The sequence below is a fragment of the Homarus americanus genome, unplaced genomic scaffold (genome assembly GCF_018991925.1).
Source record: "Homarus americanus isolate GMGI-L3 unplaced genomic scaffold, GMGI_Hamer_2.0 scaffold45698, whole genome shotgun sequence".
NCBI lineage: Eukaryota > Metazoa > Arthropoda > Malacostraca > Decapoda > Nephropidae > Homarus > Homarus americanus.
Genome location: NW_024735554.1, coordinates 2736094 through 2754007, shown reverse-complemented (window position 1 = coordinate 2754007; position 17914 = coordinate 2736094). Strand labels below are relative to the sequence as shown.

General features: G+C 39.3%; 1 protein-coding gene across 2 annotated transcripts in view; it reads right to left on the bottom strand.

The window, feature by feature from the left end:
* LOC121871383 (tigger transposable element-derived protein 1-like) overlaps positions 1-17914 on the bottom strand; it is a gene marked incomplete at its 5' end in the record, with an annotated part of 72614 nt that overhangs the window by 14115 nt on the left and 40585 nt on the right. The window contains 3 exon segments of one of the 2 annotated variants that reach the window (XM_042373609.1): positions 1517-1635; positions 5823-5867; positions 11529-11612. In XM_042373609.1, coding sequence (XP_042229543.1) covers positions 1517-1635; positions 5823-5867; positions 11529-11612 — 248 coding nt within the window. 2 annotated transcript variants of the gene reach the window in all.

Below are 17914 nucleotides of genomic sequence, written 5' to 3'. Positions count from 1 at the left end.
GCGGGGCGGGCAGGATGCGCACAAGGTCGCCCAGTCATCAAAACATTTCCGAGTTCTTCACCCGCCACCCACCACAGCCGGCCTAAGTCAGTGATAGTGAGGATATGGACTTATATGGACTTTGAGGGGTTTGACAAAGAGGCCCTGCAAGCCTATGTGGTGGATAGTGATACAATTGATACAAGTGATACAGGTGAGGGCCAATAATCTGCCCTCTGCCTCGAAACCAACCCCCCATCCCCGTGTGCCCAGCCATCTTTTCTACTAGTGTAAGTGTTAAAAAAACTAATATTATTGATATTTCTCTTAATTATTAATTGTGTGTGCATACCATCATAAAATTAAGATGTAATTTTTACTACAACGTAGGTATTGTGTCTGAAAAAGTGGAGTTTGGGGGTTGGGCCAGTCTCTATTGGAATTAATCCCATATGTTCTGTTGTTCACTTTACGCGGTTTTCACTTTCCGCGGTACCCCATGGGTTCAATTAACCGCGTAAATCGGGGTACTACTGTACTTAGAATAATGGACCATGGTCGCTAACCTTCACACCCAAGGATGACACTTTGATCACTGTACTAATTCACAAGCCACTTCTAAAGATGTACAATTAGTAGGGTTTTCTTAATTAAGAAAGAAAAAAGGAAAAAGAAGAAAAAGGAAGAAAGAAAGAAGATATTTCCACTGGAGGAGAAATCTTATAAACTGGTGTAGTGGACAATAAAAAGTGGGGTCAAATGGGTTTTTCAGAAAAATAGGTGATCCAGGGTCTTCCATTGATACCGAGTCATTACTGACAAGTTTAGTGCACTACACACTACTAGATAGACTACAGTCTGTCTTCGCCTTAAAAATCCAAACCTGGTCGGCCAAAATTGATTTTTCAAAAACCAGATAAAAAGCTCCCAACAAAACTAAACAAATAAAATAAGGAAATCACAAAGAAATTGCATATCTGTGCCAGTTAGATGTCCAGCGGTGTGATGAAAAGTTCTGTGACATCATAATAATGCTGGAATTTTCTCCGGTTGAGGCGGAGTATTCACCGAGCCCACTGCTCTTTTGTCACGTCTCCCACTTCCTCCCATTCAGAATATATCCTCACACATTTTTGTTTCCATTTCATAGTTTTGTACTATTATATTGTACTTATTTTCCATTTATTTTTTATTTTTTTTTTTAAACAGTGACAACGTACATATTCTTCTCCTTCCTGTCTTGAGAGATGCCAAACACTTCAATATTAATAGCTAGATGGTTCTCAAAAATTCCAGAACAAATTAAGGGCAATTTAGGGTGGGGCAAACATATTCATCTCAGCCCACAGAGGATGTTTCTTATTGGAGGAAAATTATCATCTAAGCTCTTTAGGGTTAAAGAAGTGAAGAGAATCTATGGGGTAATAAACAGCACCTTATCTGCCCAGCTAGAAAAGATGAATTCACTGTTTCAATCCATTCTTTATTTTTGTCATATGAATACACAATGTTATCAGATAAAGATCAACTGACTAACCTTATGAGCTTTGAGGGGCTTGCCCTCAGCAATAAGAGTCACATCCATAAATGCTTCATCCTCAGCAAGGGCTGCCAATATTGTTGAGACATGATCCCTGTACTGGATGTGATGTAGTTCTGTGAGATAGAAAATTAATTTGTGTAAAATGCATTTATCTGTAGATACAGATCCAGTGTAACAAATAAATCACAAACAACTAGATTACCCTTTGCATTATACATTATATACGGTACATTTCTCCCCACATTAAAAGAGTGGGACAGTTTGTTATCTATAAATGTGCAATAATAAATATACATTATTAATAAATACTGGCTGCATTTACTGGCAGGTTAAGCATACTAAGTGTAAACCTAGTCAATGTTCTGTCTCCTGTCATCATTCTCATATGTTGGATAGCATGTTGTATAATATATTTCTAGTGATAACCTCATTATCAGGAAAAATTGGTGCAGAGCTCTTCCGGAAATAATAGATTTTCTGGTATGGAGACGAATTTCTCATCTTTGTAAAAAAAATGGCATATCCCGGTAATTTTTCCAGGTACTGTACAGGAATACCTCACTATTTGTAACCCCGCTTATCTGCAATTGATATTTTAACACATTCTATTTGATATTTGCAAATGAAAAACAATATCCTAAAGTAATAGAGTACAGTATTTAAAATCTGACGGGCTAGCTGCAGCTCTCATATTCCAACATAAGGCCCGTTTCACACATGCACGGTTTAGAAATTAATGAAGTTCAATGGGACAGAGAATGTGCAGGAGACGCTCACCCCACGCCTGTACCTGTACTTCCAAACTGAGGCATGATAAAGTATGCCGAGCGTTCTAGAATTCTTTATATAATGAACATGTTTTTCCAGGGTTGGAAGTGCCTTTGATTAATTTTTTCAAATACAGGTGAACTGAAGCATGAAGAACACACCCACGTGAACACATGCCTAATCCCCCGCAAGGCAAAAAATGCTAGTGTGAAGTAGGCCTAAGTAAGGTCCTATGAAATGAACATGTGTGTGAGGACTTGGCAGGTCACTAACCACCACCTTACCTCTCCCCCTACTGGACTAAACTTGAAGTTGTGTTGTTATTTTTCAACTTGCAATTTTGAGTAGATGTATGTGTTTTTATTCAATTTCTTTTACTCTGTTACATGCACACACAATTGTTCATATAGTAGGATGTGCAAAAAATAAAAGAAATGATGATCATAAGGTCAAAAACAAAAGAGACACTCATTTCTTATGTACATAGTAGTTAAGTGTATGATGGTGGTACAGGAAAGTGGAGAGTAGGGAGGGAGGGAGGGGAAGGGTGGTAGTCACGGGAGTGGGGTGCGGGGGATGGTGCGGCGTCAGGTGGTGTGAGGTAGTGGTGGTGGGAAGTAGTGGTGGTGGCTGGTGTGAGGTAGTGGTGGTGGGTGGTATGAAGTAGTGCATCTGGTGCAGAGAGAATTAAGAAAGTCATGACTGACACAGAAAATTGAAGTGTCAGATAAACTTGCTAGCAGCATAAAGATGAAAGGCAAGGAAATTAGTAGTGTTGCTCATAGAAAACAAATCCTTCCTCACCAGCCAGCCCGGCGTCGTCTGCATCACCGCCATGCACACAGCCTGCCTCTCCCCTTCACTCCGCCTATTAGGTTTCCTCAACTACCAGCCCTTTATTGATTGGACATTCTAGATGATCCCAGTCCAGAGGTCTTAACGGAGGAGCAGTAATATCTTCAGTATCATTACTGAGGCCTCTACAGCAGCTCATTATGAGGTAAGAAAAGTACACTTTATATACATAGCTTTTATATACATAAGTACACTGTTAATTATTTTGCTCCCATACTGTTGATATTACACTAATGACTGGGATAAATTACTGTATATATTCTTCCCAGTCATAAGTTAGTTACAAAACCTAATATTCACTATGTACGCATGTTTCATTCACAGCGTTGTGTGTGTGTGTTGATGATGCAGTGGTGGTGGTACGGTACAGGCCATGTGAGGCAAGCAGCAGATGATGTGTCACCACTACTCCAATCCAGTTGACTTCCCTAACATCACACATTTACTTGCTTCTCATTTAATTTATCCTATATTAACACATAATACAAATGTATAAAGTAACTGTACATACTTGTATAGTACTGTATTTAGAAGGCTAAAAATAGAGGTTCTTTATTTGTATTTTTTCCCTTAATTTACGGTACAATACACTATAATATTAAGAAACATTGTACCATTACTAGAGTGAATGAAATATTATTGCCACAAACAAAAACTGACAACTGTTTGCGTTTCCTGCCTCGGGCACCTGTGTGCCGATATCTTAGTTACACGAGTCTAAGATGATCTTTGCTTTGTTTTGGGAATGCTTCTTAGGGAGGCTTCTTGGCTCCTTGAACCGCTAAATTTTGTCCAAATCTTCCAAAAATCGGATTTACTGGGTCCAAATCTGCGAGGGTACACTGTACCCCAACATTCGCGAGGGTTAGGTTACGGGGCACCTCGAATGTAGAACTTTGCGATTAACATTCTTTAATACCCTATCGTTATTATGTTACTGGAGGTAAATGCACGGTTTATATAATTTGCTTACCAGTGTGCCTGTCACCACTTTCAAACCAGACTACAAGACATGTATTTCTCCCATACGTATTCCGATTGTACACCTGGCAACGGGAGCGAGTGAGTGACCACTAGTTAGAGCGTCATCTGCTCTTGTAACTCTCCTGCTGTATTTCACTGGATTTACTGTTATTATGAGTTCTTACTGATATAATAGTGCTTAATAGTGATTAATCATGACACTGTGGAACCACCAGGCTGCTGGGCCAAGCTGTGGTGTTTTGGTTGTTTTTAACTCGTATTTTTGGGTAGATATACGTATCTTTCATCATCTATTTTCACTCAGTTTAATGCACACACCATCCTACTGTACATACATACTGTGAAAAAAATGCAAAGAAATAATTGTCCCGAAGGAAAACACGTAACGCGAGGAGAGAGCAGTGTGTAGAGGGTGGGGAGCGTTGCTAGCAGAATCGGCATCCCAGCTGATCTTCGTTACTATGGTGAAGCAAGGGGTGTATGCAAATGGCGACTGTGTTAAACTTTCATTTGGCTTTTATTTACTGTTGGAACTTGTTTATTGGTATTATTTTTACTTATTCACCACATCATTCTGCCAAATTCTAAAATAAATATGCTAGGCCTCAACATTTCCTCTAAAATGGCATGGAAGCCACACATCCAGAACATTGCTAAAGCTGCCTCCCGAAAGCTGGGAATGCTGTACAGATACCGTATTACTTCACTCCTGAGCAGTTGCTTCAAGTTTAATAGGGATTCATTCATCCTATCTTGGAGTACTGCTCTCATATCTGGGGTGGCTCTTCTTCTTTCCAACTGTTAGATAGGGTGAAATCAAAGGCATTTTGGCTTATTGACTTTCCTCCTTTAGTTGAAAATCTCTCTTCCCTTTCTCTTCACCACAATGTTGCTTCACTCTTTCTCTTTTACAGGTACTATAACGGGCAATGTTCGGTGTATTTGGCATCTTGTGTACTGCCGGCAAGGCTGTAGGCTTGTAACACTCATCTTGCCTGCGGTGCCCACAGTTTCTGTGTGGATGTTGGTCACACTAGAATACCCGCTACAGTACATCCATCTTTCCTCACACAGCCAACCTGTGGAATGCTCTGCCTTCTTCTGTGTTTCTGTACTCTTAAAATCTGCCTCACTTCAAAAAGCTGGATTATAGTCTTTTTCTCTTCCATTTTTAATTTCTTTTTACTCTTATTTTGTCGCCCCTCAGGCGCCGTTATGGGTCGATGACCTGTGCCTAGGTGGGCTATTCCAGGAAAAAATCCTGGTACTGTATATTATTATTTTAAGAAATCTATGACTACATGGGGAAAATACACAAAAAGGTGTTTTCCTTAATACTACCTGCTAAAATGGGGGATGCATCACATATGCCACAAAAAAATGGTACTGCATTTTTGTTTATTTATCGTTTTTATATATGTAGTACATTAGCCAGAAGATACTAACAATCGGCTTTTTCGATCAGGTGGTCCCCATTTTAGTCCGGATCTTCGAGGGTTCATTGTCCTAGTGTTATCAGTGAAGGCATACCTCATACATCTGGTACCCATGCTCTCATGATGTACTGTGCTTGGATTAGAGACTATTTTGTATTTAGTACAGAGTAAATAAGCCCATACAATTGGAAGCTTTTATGGGCAAAGTGAAGGATTGGTATTTAATATTTTTAAATGTCAATATCTAATTTTCATACCTGATTCGTTAACTGTGTGTGTGGCAGTGTTGGATGTGGAAGGAACTGGGTCAGAATCAGTGATGCATCGGGTGGAGAGAGTTTCTTCATATTCAATGTCAATATCATCAAACTTCACAGGAACTGCAAAAATATATTAAGATGGGATTAATTGAAATAGAGACGGGCCGACCCCAAACTCCACTTTTGACGACACACAACTATGTTGTAGTAAAAATATTATCTTAACTTTATGATGGTATGCACACACAATTAATAATTAAGAGAAATATCAATAATATTGGACACTTACATTAGTAGATAAAAGATGGCTGAGATGAGGGGGTTGGTTCGGGCAGAGGGCAGATTAGCCCTCACCTGTATCAGTATCACTATCCACCACAGGCTGGGGCCTCTGTCAAGCCATATCCTCACTATAATTATCACTATCACTGACTTGGGCCGGCTGTGGTGGGTGGCGGGTGAAGAACTCGGTAATGTTTTGATGACTGGGCAACCTTGTGCGCACCATGCTTGCGCCGCTTACACAACATGGCGGATGGCGGGAGGTTTGGATCCAAAAATGGCGCGGCTCGCCAGCCGCTCTCCGCGTAAAGGGGTACACGCACCGCGGAATGTGAGCATTCCTGTAAACGTGGAAACGCGGAATGTGGGACCGCGTAAAGCGAGGGTTGACTGTAGTAACATAACATAAAACAATATTCTGTACTGTATACTACAAGAACTAATCTACAAAGCAGAGTAACTTGTCATTACTTCTACATGCAGAGGTGTGCAAAGTACTGAGATTTGTTACAAGTGCATAATCCGACAAATGTATTGTGCCTATTGGCCACCACCAAATTAGTTTACCTGGTGCCAAGGATTGTATCCAACATATTCTTTTCTGCTGCAAGTTTGAAAAGGCAACATATGGTGACCATTTCAAGATGGCTCAGAAAATACACAAGCAATTTGGACATACCAGGAGCAATAAATTACAGTCACTTTGCTCAGATGCCGGTCTAGTAGATCAGAGACTTCTCAAGATGTTTAATATAATTGAAGATGGTGTGACATCTGCAGAAAATATAAGAAGGCTCCATCACAATCAGTGGTGAGTTTCAGCATAGCATGCAATTTTAATGATGATGTTGCAGCCGACCTAAAGCAATGGTCACACACACTGACAGTATGATTCTGTCACATGATTGACCTGGGAACGAGGTAAAGTATTCCCTTAAAGCTCCCGAGGGTTAGGTAAAATGAACCTCGCGAGAAAGCAAATTCGCAAGTTTTTTCATGCTGGTTCCTGAAGTGTGCAAAATACAGTACATATACAGTGGTCCCTCGGTTGACGATCGGTTCGGCAAATATTACTAGCAAAGACTCTGAAGTGACCAAGAGATCAAAAATAGTGATGACCTTAACGGAAAAAACAGTTTTATTGGACAAGCTCAGAGGTGGTATGAGCTATGCAGCGTGTAGTCGTGTGTACGGAATTAACGAGTCGACAGTGCGTTACATCAAGAAAAATGAAAAAGGAATTAGAAAAGCAGTAGCTAGCAGTGCACCAAATTCGGCAAAAGTGTCCCAGCATGTGAGTGATAGTGTTCTAATTAAAATGGAAAAGGTCCTGATCATATGGATTGAAGATTTGAACCGCCGACATATTCTTGTGGACACTGTTACCATCAGAGAGAAGGCCAAGGTTTTGTATGATTATTTTAGTGATGGAGAGAAAGACGGGAAGCACTCTATTCAGGCTAGCAAAGGGTGGTTTGAAAATTTAAAGAAAACATTATGTCTGCACAATCTGAGAATTACGGGTGAGTCCGCATCAGCTGACCATGTTGCAGCAGAAGCGTACCCCAACGAATTTGAAAAATTAATCAAGGACAAAGAATATCTGCCTGAACAGGTGTTGAACGCGGATGAAACAGGACTTTGGTGTTAGAAAATGCCGAAAAGAACATTCATTTCAAAGGAGGAGAGACAGGCACCAGGGTTTAAAGCATAGAAGGACAGAGTATCGTTGTTGTTGTGCGGGAACGCAGCTGGACACATGATAAAGCCTATGTTTCTCTACAGGGCTAAGAGGCCACTTGCACTCAAAAGGAAGGACTTAAATCAGCTGCTAGTGTTCTATCACAGCAATAAAAAAGCCTGGATGACACCTATTCTGTTCAGTGACTGGTTCCATAACAGTTTTGTCCCCGAGGTAGAAAGATATTTGAAGGAAAAGGCCCTGAACATATGGATTGAAGATGTTGCTGACAATTGATAACTGCCCAGGCCACCCAGAATCCCTCAAATTTGCGCATCCCAACGTCGAGGTAGCGTTTCTTCCAAAGAACACCACATCACTGATCCAGCCACTTGATCAGGGCGTGACTGCCCTTTTGAAAGCAAAATACGTGGCACGCAACTTAACCAATATCAGACAGGCCATTGAGAGGGAGATGATGATGTCAGGTTGTGGTGGAAAAAATTCAATATCGCCGACTGTATTTCGCGACTTAAAAAGTGCCATGGTGAACTCTCTGCCAGCTGTGTCAACTCCAGCTGGCAGAAACAGTGGCCTGAAGTTCGTTAATGACTTTTCTCGTTTCCCGACTGCTGATGCTGAAGTTTTCAAAATTTAGAGTTACGCAAAAATTGTCGGTGGTGAAGGGTTTTCGGACTTACTAGAAAATGAAATTCGTGAGGAGCTACTGGGTAATGCAGGAGAAGAATTAACACCAGATGAATTAGAGAAATTAATTAAAGAAGAAGAGCAAGAGGAGGAAGAAGAGAGAAGCAACGATGCACTGCAGGTGTGGAGGCTGGAGAAGCTTGGGGAAGTGACGCGGAGTTTGAGGCATACCATCTCCCTCATAATGTCTTATGACCCATCGCTCGACAGAGCTATTAAATTGAAGAATGGGATGGAAGCTGTGTTCACTCCCTACAATGAAATAATGATGGAGTTGAAGCGTGAAAGAGAATAGCTTCCAATAACTATGTTTTTCACGAGGAAGCAGCATAGGCCTACATCTACTCAGCCGTTGACATCTGGCAACTCATCCTCTCCTACTGACTCATCCAAGGAGGACGTGTCAGTTGATGATTCCACCCCTCCCGCCTCACCCCCCCGATGTCTCTGAGTGAAGCTCATCGCCTTTACTTATAAAGGTATGCAAAGTACAGTCGTGGTAAACCAAACAATTACATAAAGAAACACTGACAAATAGAACAAAACAAACATTAGGCAGACAGAGAAAACGAAAAGAAAAGTTATTACATAATCGTGAGCAAATAATGTTTACAGAGCATGAGTTTTAATAAACAAACAAATAAACCCAAGTCACATAGAAATACAAACAACAAAACAAACATTAGGCAGATAGAGAAACAAGCAAAACCTATTAATTAGGCTACTTAATCCCGAGCAATAATGTTGTTTCTCAGAGCATGAGAGTTTTTATAATGTCTGTTTGGCTCGAGATGTGGTAAAGACTGACAATTCATTTGTGTCTTTTGTCAGAATACAAGTCTTCAAGTGGAGAAATGTGGGTGGAAGAGGACTGGCTGGCTGGCGTGAGGGCGGGCACACGCCGGGACAGCAGGGAGAGGCTGGCGGGTGTTGCCGAACTCAGCAAAATATAATTTTTTTTATTTACTTGTAAATAAATTTTTTTGTATATAACTGTGTTTACGTTTTTCCATTATTATACTACAATATGATTAATTTCAAATAATGATGTTAGTAGATGCCGGTACAGTGGATCAGTGATCAGTGTGATTACTGGGCCGTGAGTGGAGATCATGGTGTGGTTAGGTGCATGACCTACCTGAGCTGTTTGGTGGCCACAGGTACAGTGATTCCTAAAAAAGTATTCGCGGTTTTGGCTTTTCGCGAGGGTTTCAGAAACGTAATTCCCGCAAAAAACACGGGATTACTGTACTTTTACTTTAGTAAGGTTTTCTAATACCTTTACTCCAATACAATTGAAAAAACAAATATCCTGACTCATTACAGTACATGCAAATTAATAATATACTATTCAGTTACTTACAGTAATTATTAACCACAGTAAAAGTGTTGTGTGGGCGGAGCTGTGCTGGGTATGGTGTGGGGAGACACCATGCGGTCACATACCTAGAGGTCTCATGATGTGAGATGACGTGAGGTCAGGTCAGGTCAAGTGGCAGTGGCCAGGACAACGGACTTTCCCTTTGATCTTCTCGTGTCCATTAGCACCTTGACCAATCACCGCTCCTAACCTACCCTCTTATCCCCTCTCTTCTCCCCCAACTTTCCTTCAGAGGCTTGGTCTTCCCGTGATTCTAAAATGCTTTATACAATTCCGACTTAGATATATAGCCTGTATCTATAGTGTACATATGTGTGACACTGGATGTATTTCAGTTTCAGCTTAAATAACGAAGTACCACTGTCCCCAGAAGTGCTCAGCACCAATTGTTCTAGCTAACGGGGATATCACTGTACAGTGACCCCTCCATTAACGAACTCAATCCGTTCCAGAAGATCGTTCGTTAACCGAAAAGTTCGTTAACCGAAACCATTGTTTCAATGGGTTTTTGGGTAATTGGTTCCAGCTCACCGAAAATTTCCTAAATTCAACAAAAATGGTAGAAAAATTCACTTACTTTGAGGTGTGTATGTAGAAGGCTCCTGGATGATGATGATGATGATGGGATTTAGAATTGGGGTGGAGGAGAAGGAAGAAGAGAAGGCATTGGGGTGGAAGAGAAGTCACCACATGGCGCCATTTCACCCATAAAATTTTAGCTCTCTTGGTGTAATTCAAGATTATTTTCTTTAAATCAACACTGCACTGCATTATATATTGTCAATATGTAAAATATATTTCAAAATGACCAATAATTTGCTTGGAAACACAGAAAAAAAGCGTTTAGTTGAAGAGAGTCTCAAGCAAGATGTTACCTCCAGTGAAAACAGAGAGAGACTAACTCCTGTTTGCTGTGTTAAGAGGCTGGATGCCGCGCATTAAACTAGTCACTTTACCTTCAATTATGTTCAATAATTGTTAAAATGACTAAAAAATTGAATATTAAACTTTTAAAATTATTGAATAGTATAAACTTCTTGATATTTACTAAAATAGTAAGGAATTTAAGCCCTAGAACCGATTAATGTATTGGCGGACTGATACTAAAGCTGGTTGCCCGGTCAGTGCAAGCGAAAACATGTTGAGGTCGGTTCGTAAGAACTTCGTTAACCGAATTGAAGATCCTTATGGAAGGCAGTTCGTTAATCGAAATTACGTTAACCGAGGTGTTCGTTAAACGAGGGGTCACTGTACTGTAATTCAGTTTAATATTTACCAAGGGCAGCAACCTTGGCATTACCAAGCTCCACCCACCAAATTCTTTTCTTCAATAATTTCACCAACTACCAGACCTCCTGTAGTGATTGGTTACAGGAGGAAACATGAGACTAGTTGACCATAAAAACTGTAATCAGTGAAGGCATACCTCATACATCTGGTACCCATGCTCTCATGATGTACTGTGCTTGGATTAGAGACTATTTTGTATTTAGTTCAGAGTAAATAAGCCCTTACAATTGGAAACTTTTTCAATGCAAAGTGAACCAGGGCAAAGTGAAGGATTGGTATTTAATATTTTTTAAATGTCAATATCTAATTTTCATACCTGATTCGTTAACTGTGGGTGTGGCAGTGTTGGATGTGGAAGGAACTGGGTCAGAATCCAGTGATGCATCGGGTGGAGACTTGGGGATTTCTTCATATTCAATGTCAATATCATCAAACTTAACAGGATCTGCAAAAAATATATAAAGATTTAGTTCATTGTTACAAATTATATTTTCCATCTACTACAAATTTTCAATTCATTAAGGGTTTATTCTGAAAAAGATATAATAGTAACATAACATGCAGAGGTGTGCAAAGTACTGAGATTTGTTACAAGTGCATAATCCAGCAATTATTTACTTAACCCTTAAAGCCTGGGATATGCTTTGTGAATATCATGTCTTTTTTCTCTTTACCTTCAGCTAATGGTATAGAATCTGTGGTGTCAAAAGGAGATTGTTCATGGTGTGAGTGGCAGGTAGTGCGCGGAACATGCTGGCGACTGGCTGAGGGCTGGTTGCTACTGTCACCTCCCCTCTGTTCCCTTTTAATTTTTACCTACTGCTGTGCCCTATTTGTTGACAAATCTGTCAATCACTTGCTTGCCAATAATTATTTGCAGTTCCAGAATAATCAGATACAACTTAAGACACCCAGACCTACTAAGACCACCCCCATGTGCTTCTCTCAGTCCTAGACCATAAAATATCATGGTGTGAAGGTGTGGAACTTACCCCCACCCATGTGAGCAAAGACTACGCTCCCTTTCTTTAAATCATCCCTTAAAAAATATCTATTGTCTAAGTATTAATAGTTTGTGTAATACCTACTTTATATTCCTGCTTTTATTGTACCACCAAAACCGTTTTATCAGAAATTATCATGTACCGGGTAGATATACAGTATAGAAATTACCATTGCAATAAATATATTTTCCAACTTGACATGATACTAACAGCTCTGTCCTCTTGTTCCACCTTAATACAACTCATGTTGTACTGCTTCCCTCCCTTATCATATTTATGTATATCAACTCCACTGTTAAGTATCCATGGATGGCCAAAACGCGGCTCGCAAGCCGCATGCAGCTCTTTGACACTTAATGTGTGGCCTGCGAAAATATCTTGGCTGAACTCCTTTTTGCATCATGATCAATACAAAAGGTACAGGTAATTAAAAAAAATATTCGAGCTTTGTATTTATAAAGTGAGACGCCACTGGATTAAAACATAAGTAAATTATTCAAGGAGAGTGTAAATATTTATGAATTTAAATCATAATTTTAATGCTAGAATTTAGTCAGGTGTCATTCATCAGAGCTGGGTCAGGTCAGTAAATTTCAGGTCAGGGATTACGGAGGAAAGTCGGAGGGAGGGGCAGGGGGCCCAACCTCACGCCATGACCTGACACATTAACCCGTTGAGAGCCAGCCAATATCAGACGTAATAGACACCCCAGTGCTGGCCAATTTTTTATTTTTTTTTCTTCCCTAAATCATCTGAAAGTGGTCCAGGAAACATGAAAATCACAAGAATTCCCGCGTCTATGTGGTAACACTGCGTAGTGAATGGTGGTGGAGGAGGTAGGGAGGGTGTCACGGCTCCCATCACCATGGCAATCAGCTGAGTCATGCTCCTCCCCCACGCCACTCTGACAGTTCTCCACTTTCCTAACACCTCGTGACTCGTGTGTGTGTTTCTTTTAATGTATTTCAGGTTATTCCACCCACATCAATCATTAATCAATATGCATGTTAGAAAATTAATAAAACACTGCTATGAGTTTATATTTTTTATGATGTTTGCTTATGCAAGTCCCCCCCCCCAATTGCATACAATTGGGTATTATCCGTGTCTGTGGATGGTAAAGGCTACGGAGGGTGTCCTGGCAGCCCTGCCACTGCCTGGTTCACATCATATTATTACACTAATAGTTCTGAAGAGTGTGATAGTCCTTGAACCATTGTTACTTTACACTCATTACAGCAGTATCGAGTATCCTTCCTCTTCTTTGCTCTTCGTGACGTGTTGTAGCAGACGTGACACTGCTTCTGTGCTTTCTTCTTGCCAGGTGCTGGTGGTAAGGTGGAAGGAAAGTGGCGACCTCTGAGGCAGAGAGTGTGTCACGAGCTGGATTACGAGGTGTTACATGGTGTTCATGCCAGTACGTCTGAAACATCTCCCTCACCTATTTAACAAGAAGTTAAAGTATTCTGACCATAGAGTGGATCATTATCCGACTCAGAAAAATTATCTGGGGTAAGCTCTAATGTACGCTCATACTCGACAGCGAGTTGCGAGTATTCCGCCTCAGTCCGCCTGGAGCGACAGCGGTGTGACATGTTCATTCATGGCTGGCGTGAGCGTGAGTTATTGAGTGATGAACACTGTCGCCGCTGTGGCATGCAGAGCATGGAGCCACGTGGTCAGGGAAGCAGTATACAGTCGGCCCTCAGTTAACGAAGGGTTCGATTAACGAAATTTCAGTTAATGAATTACCTCCCATAAGGATCTTCAATTCGGTTAAAGAACAAAACTTCGATTAACGAAATCCTTACGACAAACACGTTTTGTTGCGAGCATCAGCTGATGGGCTAGTCTGCCAATTCAGTAATCGGTTCTATGTTTACATTCGTTTTCAGTGGAGAAACATCAAGAAAGTTGTGCTCTTTAATATTTTTATATTAAAATTATTAGACATTTTAAAATTTAGTTAACATTTTGATAATATATGCAGTACAGGGAACTAGTTTTTTGTGCGCCCATCAGCCACTTGACTCACCCACCAAAGCGTCTGTTTAACTTTGTTTACAGTGGAGTGAATATCGATTTTGTTGGGGTCTTGAATATTTTTACATTAAAATTATTGGTCATTCTGAAATTTGGTTAACATATTGATAATACAGTCAACCCTCACTTTACGCGGTCCCACATTCCGCGTTTCCACGTTTACGCGGTGCCCAGCCAGAACCCAGGATGCTCACATTCCGCGGTGGATGTACCCCTTTACACGGTGAAGTATATTTTTTTTTAATTTAGCTCATAAAATTCATACAAATTATCCGGCCAGAATATAATTTACATTGCTGGAATTCTTACAATTTGATGATCATTTTGAATATAAACATCATAGATTTTGCATTAGACATACAAATTTTAGATATAATGTTTACTCTTGAGTAAATATGTTATCTTTTGTGCAAAATATATGATATTTATATTCAAAATATTCCTGGTCTTACAAGGAATCCAGCAATGTCAATTACATTATCCTAACTTTAGTCTGATTTATTATTTATTACTAAAAAGGTAAACAGTCTGGTATTCCCACACATTTATCTAGTAGGGACATTGGTGGGGGGTGGGGGGAGGGACCGGCGACCGACCATCTGTTACCGTGTGAAGAATTTTTTTTTTTATTAACTGAAGATTTTTATTTTAGCTCATAAAATTCATACAAATTACCCGGCCAGAATATAATTTGCATTGCTGGAATTCTTACAATTTGGTGATCATTTTGAATATAAACATCATATATTTTGCATTAGACATAAATTTTTTAGATAAAATGTTTAATCTGAGTAAGTATGTTATCTTTTGTGCAAAATATATGACGTTTATATTCAAAATATTCCTGGTCTTACAAGGAATCCAGCAATGTCAATTATATTATCCTAACTTTAATCTGAGGTATTATTTAATACAAAATGTTAAAATCTAAATTTTTCACCCCACATCTCTTAACCCTTTGGATGCGACATGCGGGTAAACCCGCCCAAAATATTATATTAATTAAATGCGACAAGCGGGGATATCCCACGGCCTTGAAAAAACTTCCCCAAATGAGACGACATGCGGACATATTATGTATTGAGGTATAGGAGTATTTCCTGAATGCAATATAGCTTATTTTTGTACTATTTTGTTTGATATTATCTGAATATGTAATACATATCTAAATTTGCTGTTTAGTAACCAAATTGATAAAATTTATTTGCCATATACCAGACATTGATTTATACCAATTTCCTGCATTTTTGGATATAAATGTAATTTTTTCTCTAAAATTTGCACACATATGTGAATTTTTATTCCAGATTTGGAAAATATACTAAAAGTTCTCTAGGAAAAACATATAGAAAATGTGATTATATGAAATTCATTTTTGGCAGGATAATTGACACTTTTCAGGAACCGGCGCGAAATTTAATTACGCACCTAAAGGGTTAAAGGGAGGATTGGTGGGGGGTGGGGGGGGAGGGTTGGGACTGACCGCGCGGTTGGAAGAGGGGGGGAGGCAAGGTGGGGTACTTTGATTGACAGATAGTGTTGTGAAGAATATTTTTTTTTTTATTAACTGAAGATATTTGTTTTAGCTCATAAAATTCATACAAATTACCCGGCCAGAATATAATTTACATTGCTGGAATTCTTACAATTTGGTGATCATTTTGAATATAAACATCATATATTTTGCATTAGACATAAAATTTTTAGATAAAATGTTTAATCTGAGTAAGTATGTTATCTTTTGTGAAAAATATATGACATTTATATTCAAAATATTCCTGGTCTTACAAGGAATCCAGCAATGTCAATTATATTATCCTAACTTTAGTTTGAGGTATTATTTATTACTATACCTGGTTTTCCAAAAATTTCTCAGAGAGGGAAGAGCCGGCAGTGTAGTGTGAGAGGGGGAGGGAGTCCTGTCCATTATTTGAATGGACATTATCTTGGCGACTGTATTTCTCTATTTCTCTTAAGTATTAATTGTGTGCATGTACCATCATAAAATTAAGATGTTATTTTTACTACAACATAGTTATGTGCCTTCAAAAAGTGGAGCTTGGGGATCGGCCTGGACTCCATTTCAATTAATCCCATATGTTATGTTATTCACTTTACGCGTTTCTCGCTTTCCGCGGTACCCTCCGGGTTACATTAACCGCGTAAAGTGAGGGTTAACTGTATATAGCACAGTGCAGTGTTGATTTTAATAAAATAATCTTGAATTACAGCTAGTGAACTTAAAATTTTATTGGTGAAATTACTGCATCAAGCATGGGTCCAAAGAAAGGCGATCTCTCCTCCATCCACACTTCCTTCTCCTCCACCCCCCACTTCTAATTCCCATCATCATCATCATCAACCAGCAACATTCTACATACACACCTCAAAGTAAGTGTACTTTACAGCATTTTGTTTATACTTTGTATGTACTTTTCTGTGAGCTGGAACCAATTACCCAATATCCCATTGAAACAATGGATTTGGTTAACGATATTTTCGGTCAAAGAAACGACTCTGGGAACGAATTGTGTTCGTTAACCGAGGGACCACTGTATATATATATATATATATATATATATATATATATATATATATATATATATATATATATATATATATATATATATATATATAGATAGATAGATAGATAGATAGATAGATAGATAGACCGACCGACCGACCGACCACGACGACCGAAACCGACCGACCGACAGACAGACAGACAGACAGACAGACATATATATATATATATATATATATATATATATATATATATATATATATATATATATATATATATATATATATATATATATATATATATATATATATATATATATATATATGTCTCTCCTTGACTTACGACGGGGTTCCGTCCCGACGACAAGGTTGTAAGTCGAAAAGGCAAAAATAATACTGTACATAGAAATTCTAAAATGAAATATAGTACAGTAAAAGTAATCAATAATGAAAAATGAATAAAGTGTTACTGTGCACTTACCTTTAATGTAGTCAGCTGAATTCACACGGGGCTCCTCCTCAAAAGCTTCAGTAGCACCCACATCAGCACTTGCTGCCTCTCCATTCACCTTTACACTGTGCAAATTGTAACGTTTCTTAAACCTTTGGAACCACCCATGACTTGCTGTGAAATTTTGGTCGTACTCATCTCCTGCCTGCTCTTTCAGGCTTTTGAAAAGGCTTCTTGCTTTAGCCTGTATGGTTAGAAGGCTTAAGGGTACAGACTTTTGCAGCTGATCTTCCATCCACGTCGCAAGCAATTTCTCCATCTCATGAAGAGGACCTTGTCTTTTTTTCGTTATTATTGTTCCCTTTAAAGGTGCTGATCCTTTCACTACCTCACGAATTCGTTCCTTGTCCTTCAAAATTGTTGATATCGTCGAGTGAGAGAAACCAAGGTCGCGTGAAATGGTTGATACTGTTTTTCCATTTTCATATTGCATTATTATGTTCATTTTCATCTCAAAAGTAATTGACTGTCTCTTTTTCTTCTCAGCACCACGAGAACTCTCACTTTTACGCTTATCAGCCATTTTAAAGGGAATTACCTGTACACTGTACAAACAAAAATTTTGTCAGTACTGTACACAGCGCGATCACTAACAACAACAACGACAGCCAAACACCAACTAAGCGGGCTACGACGTGGATGCTGTACACCACGAGGCGACCCAGC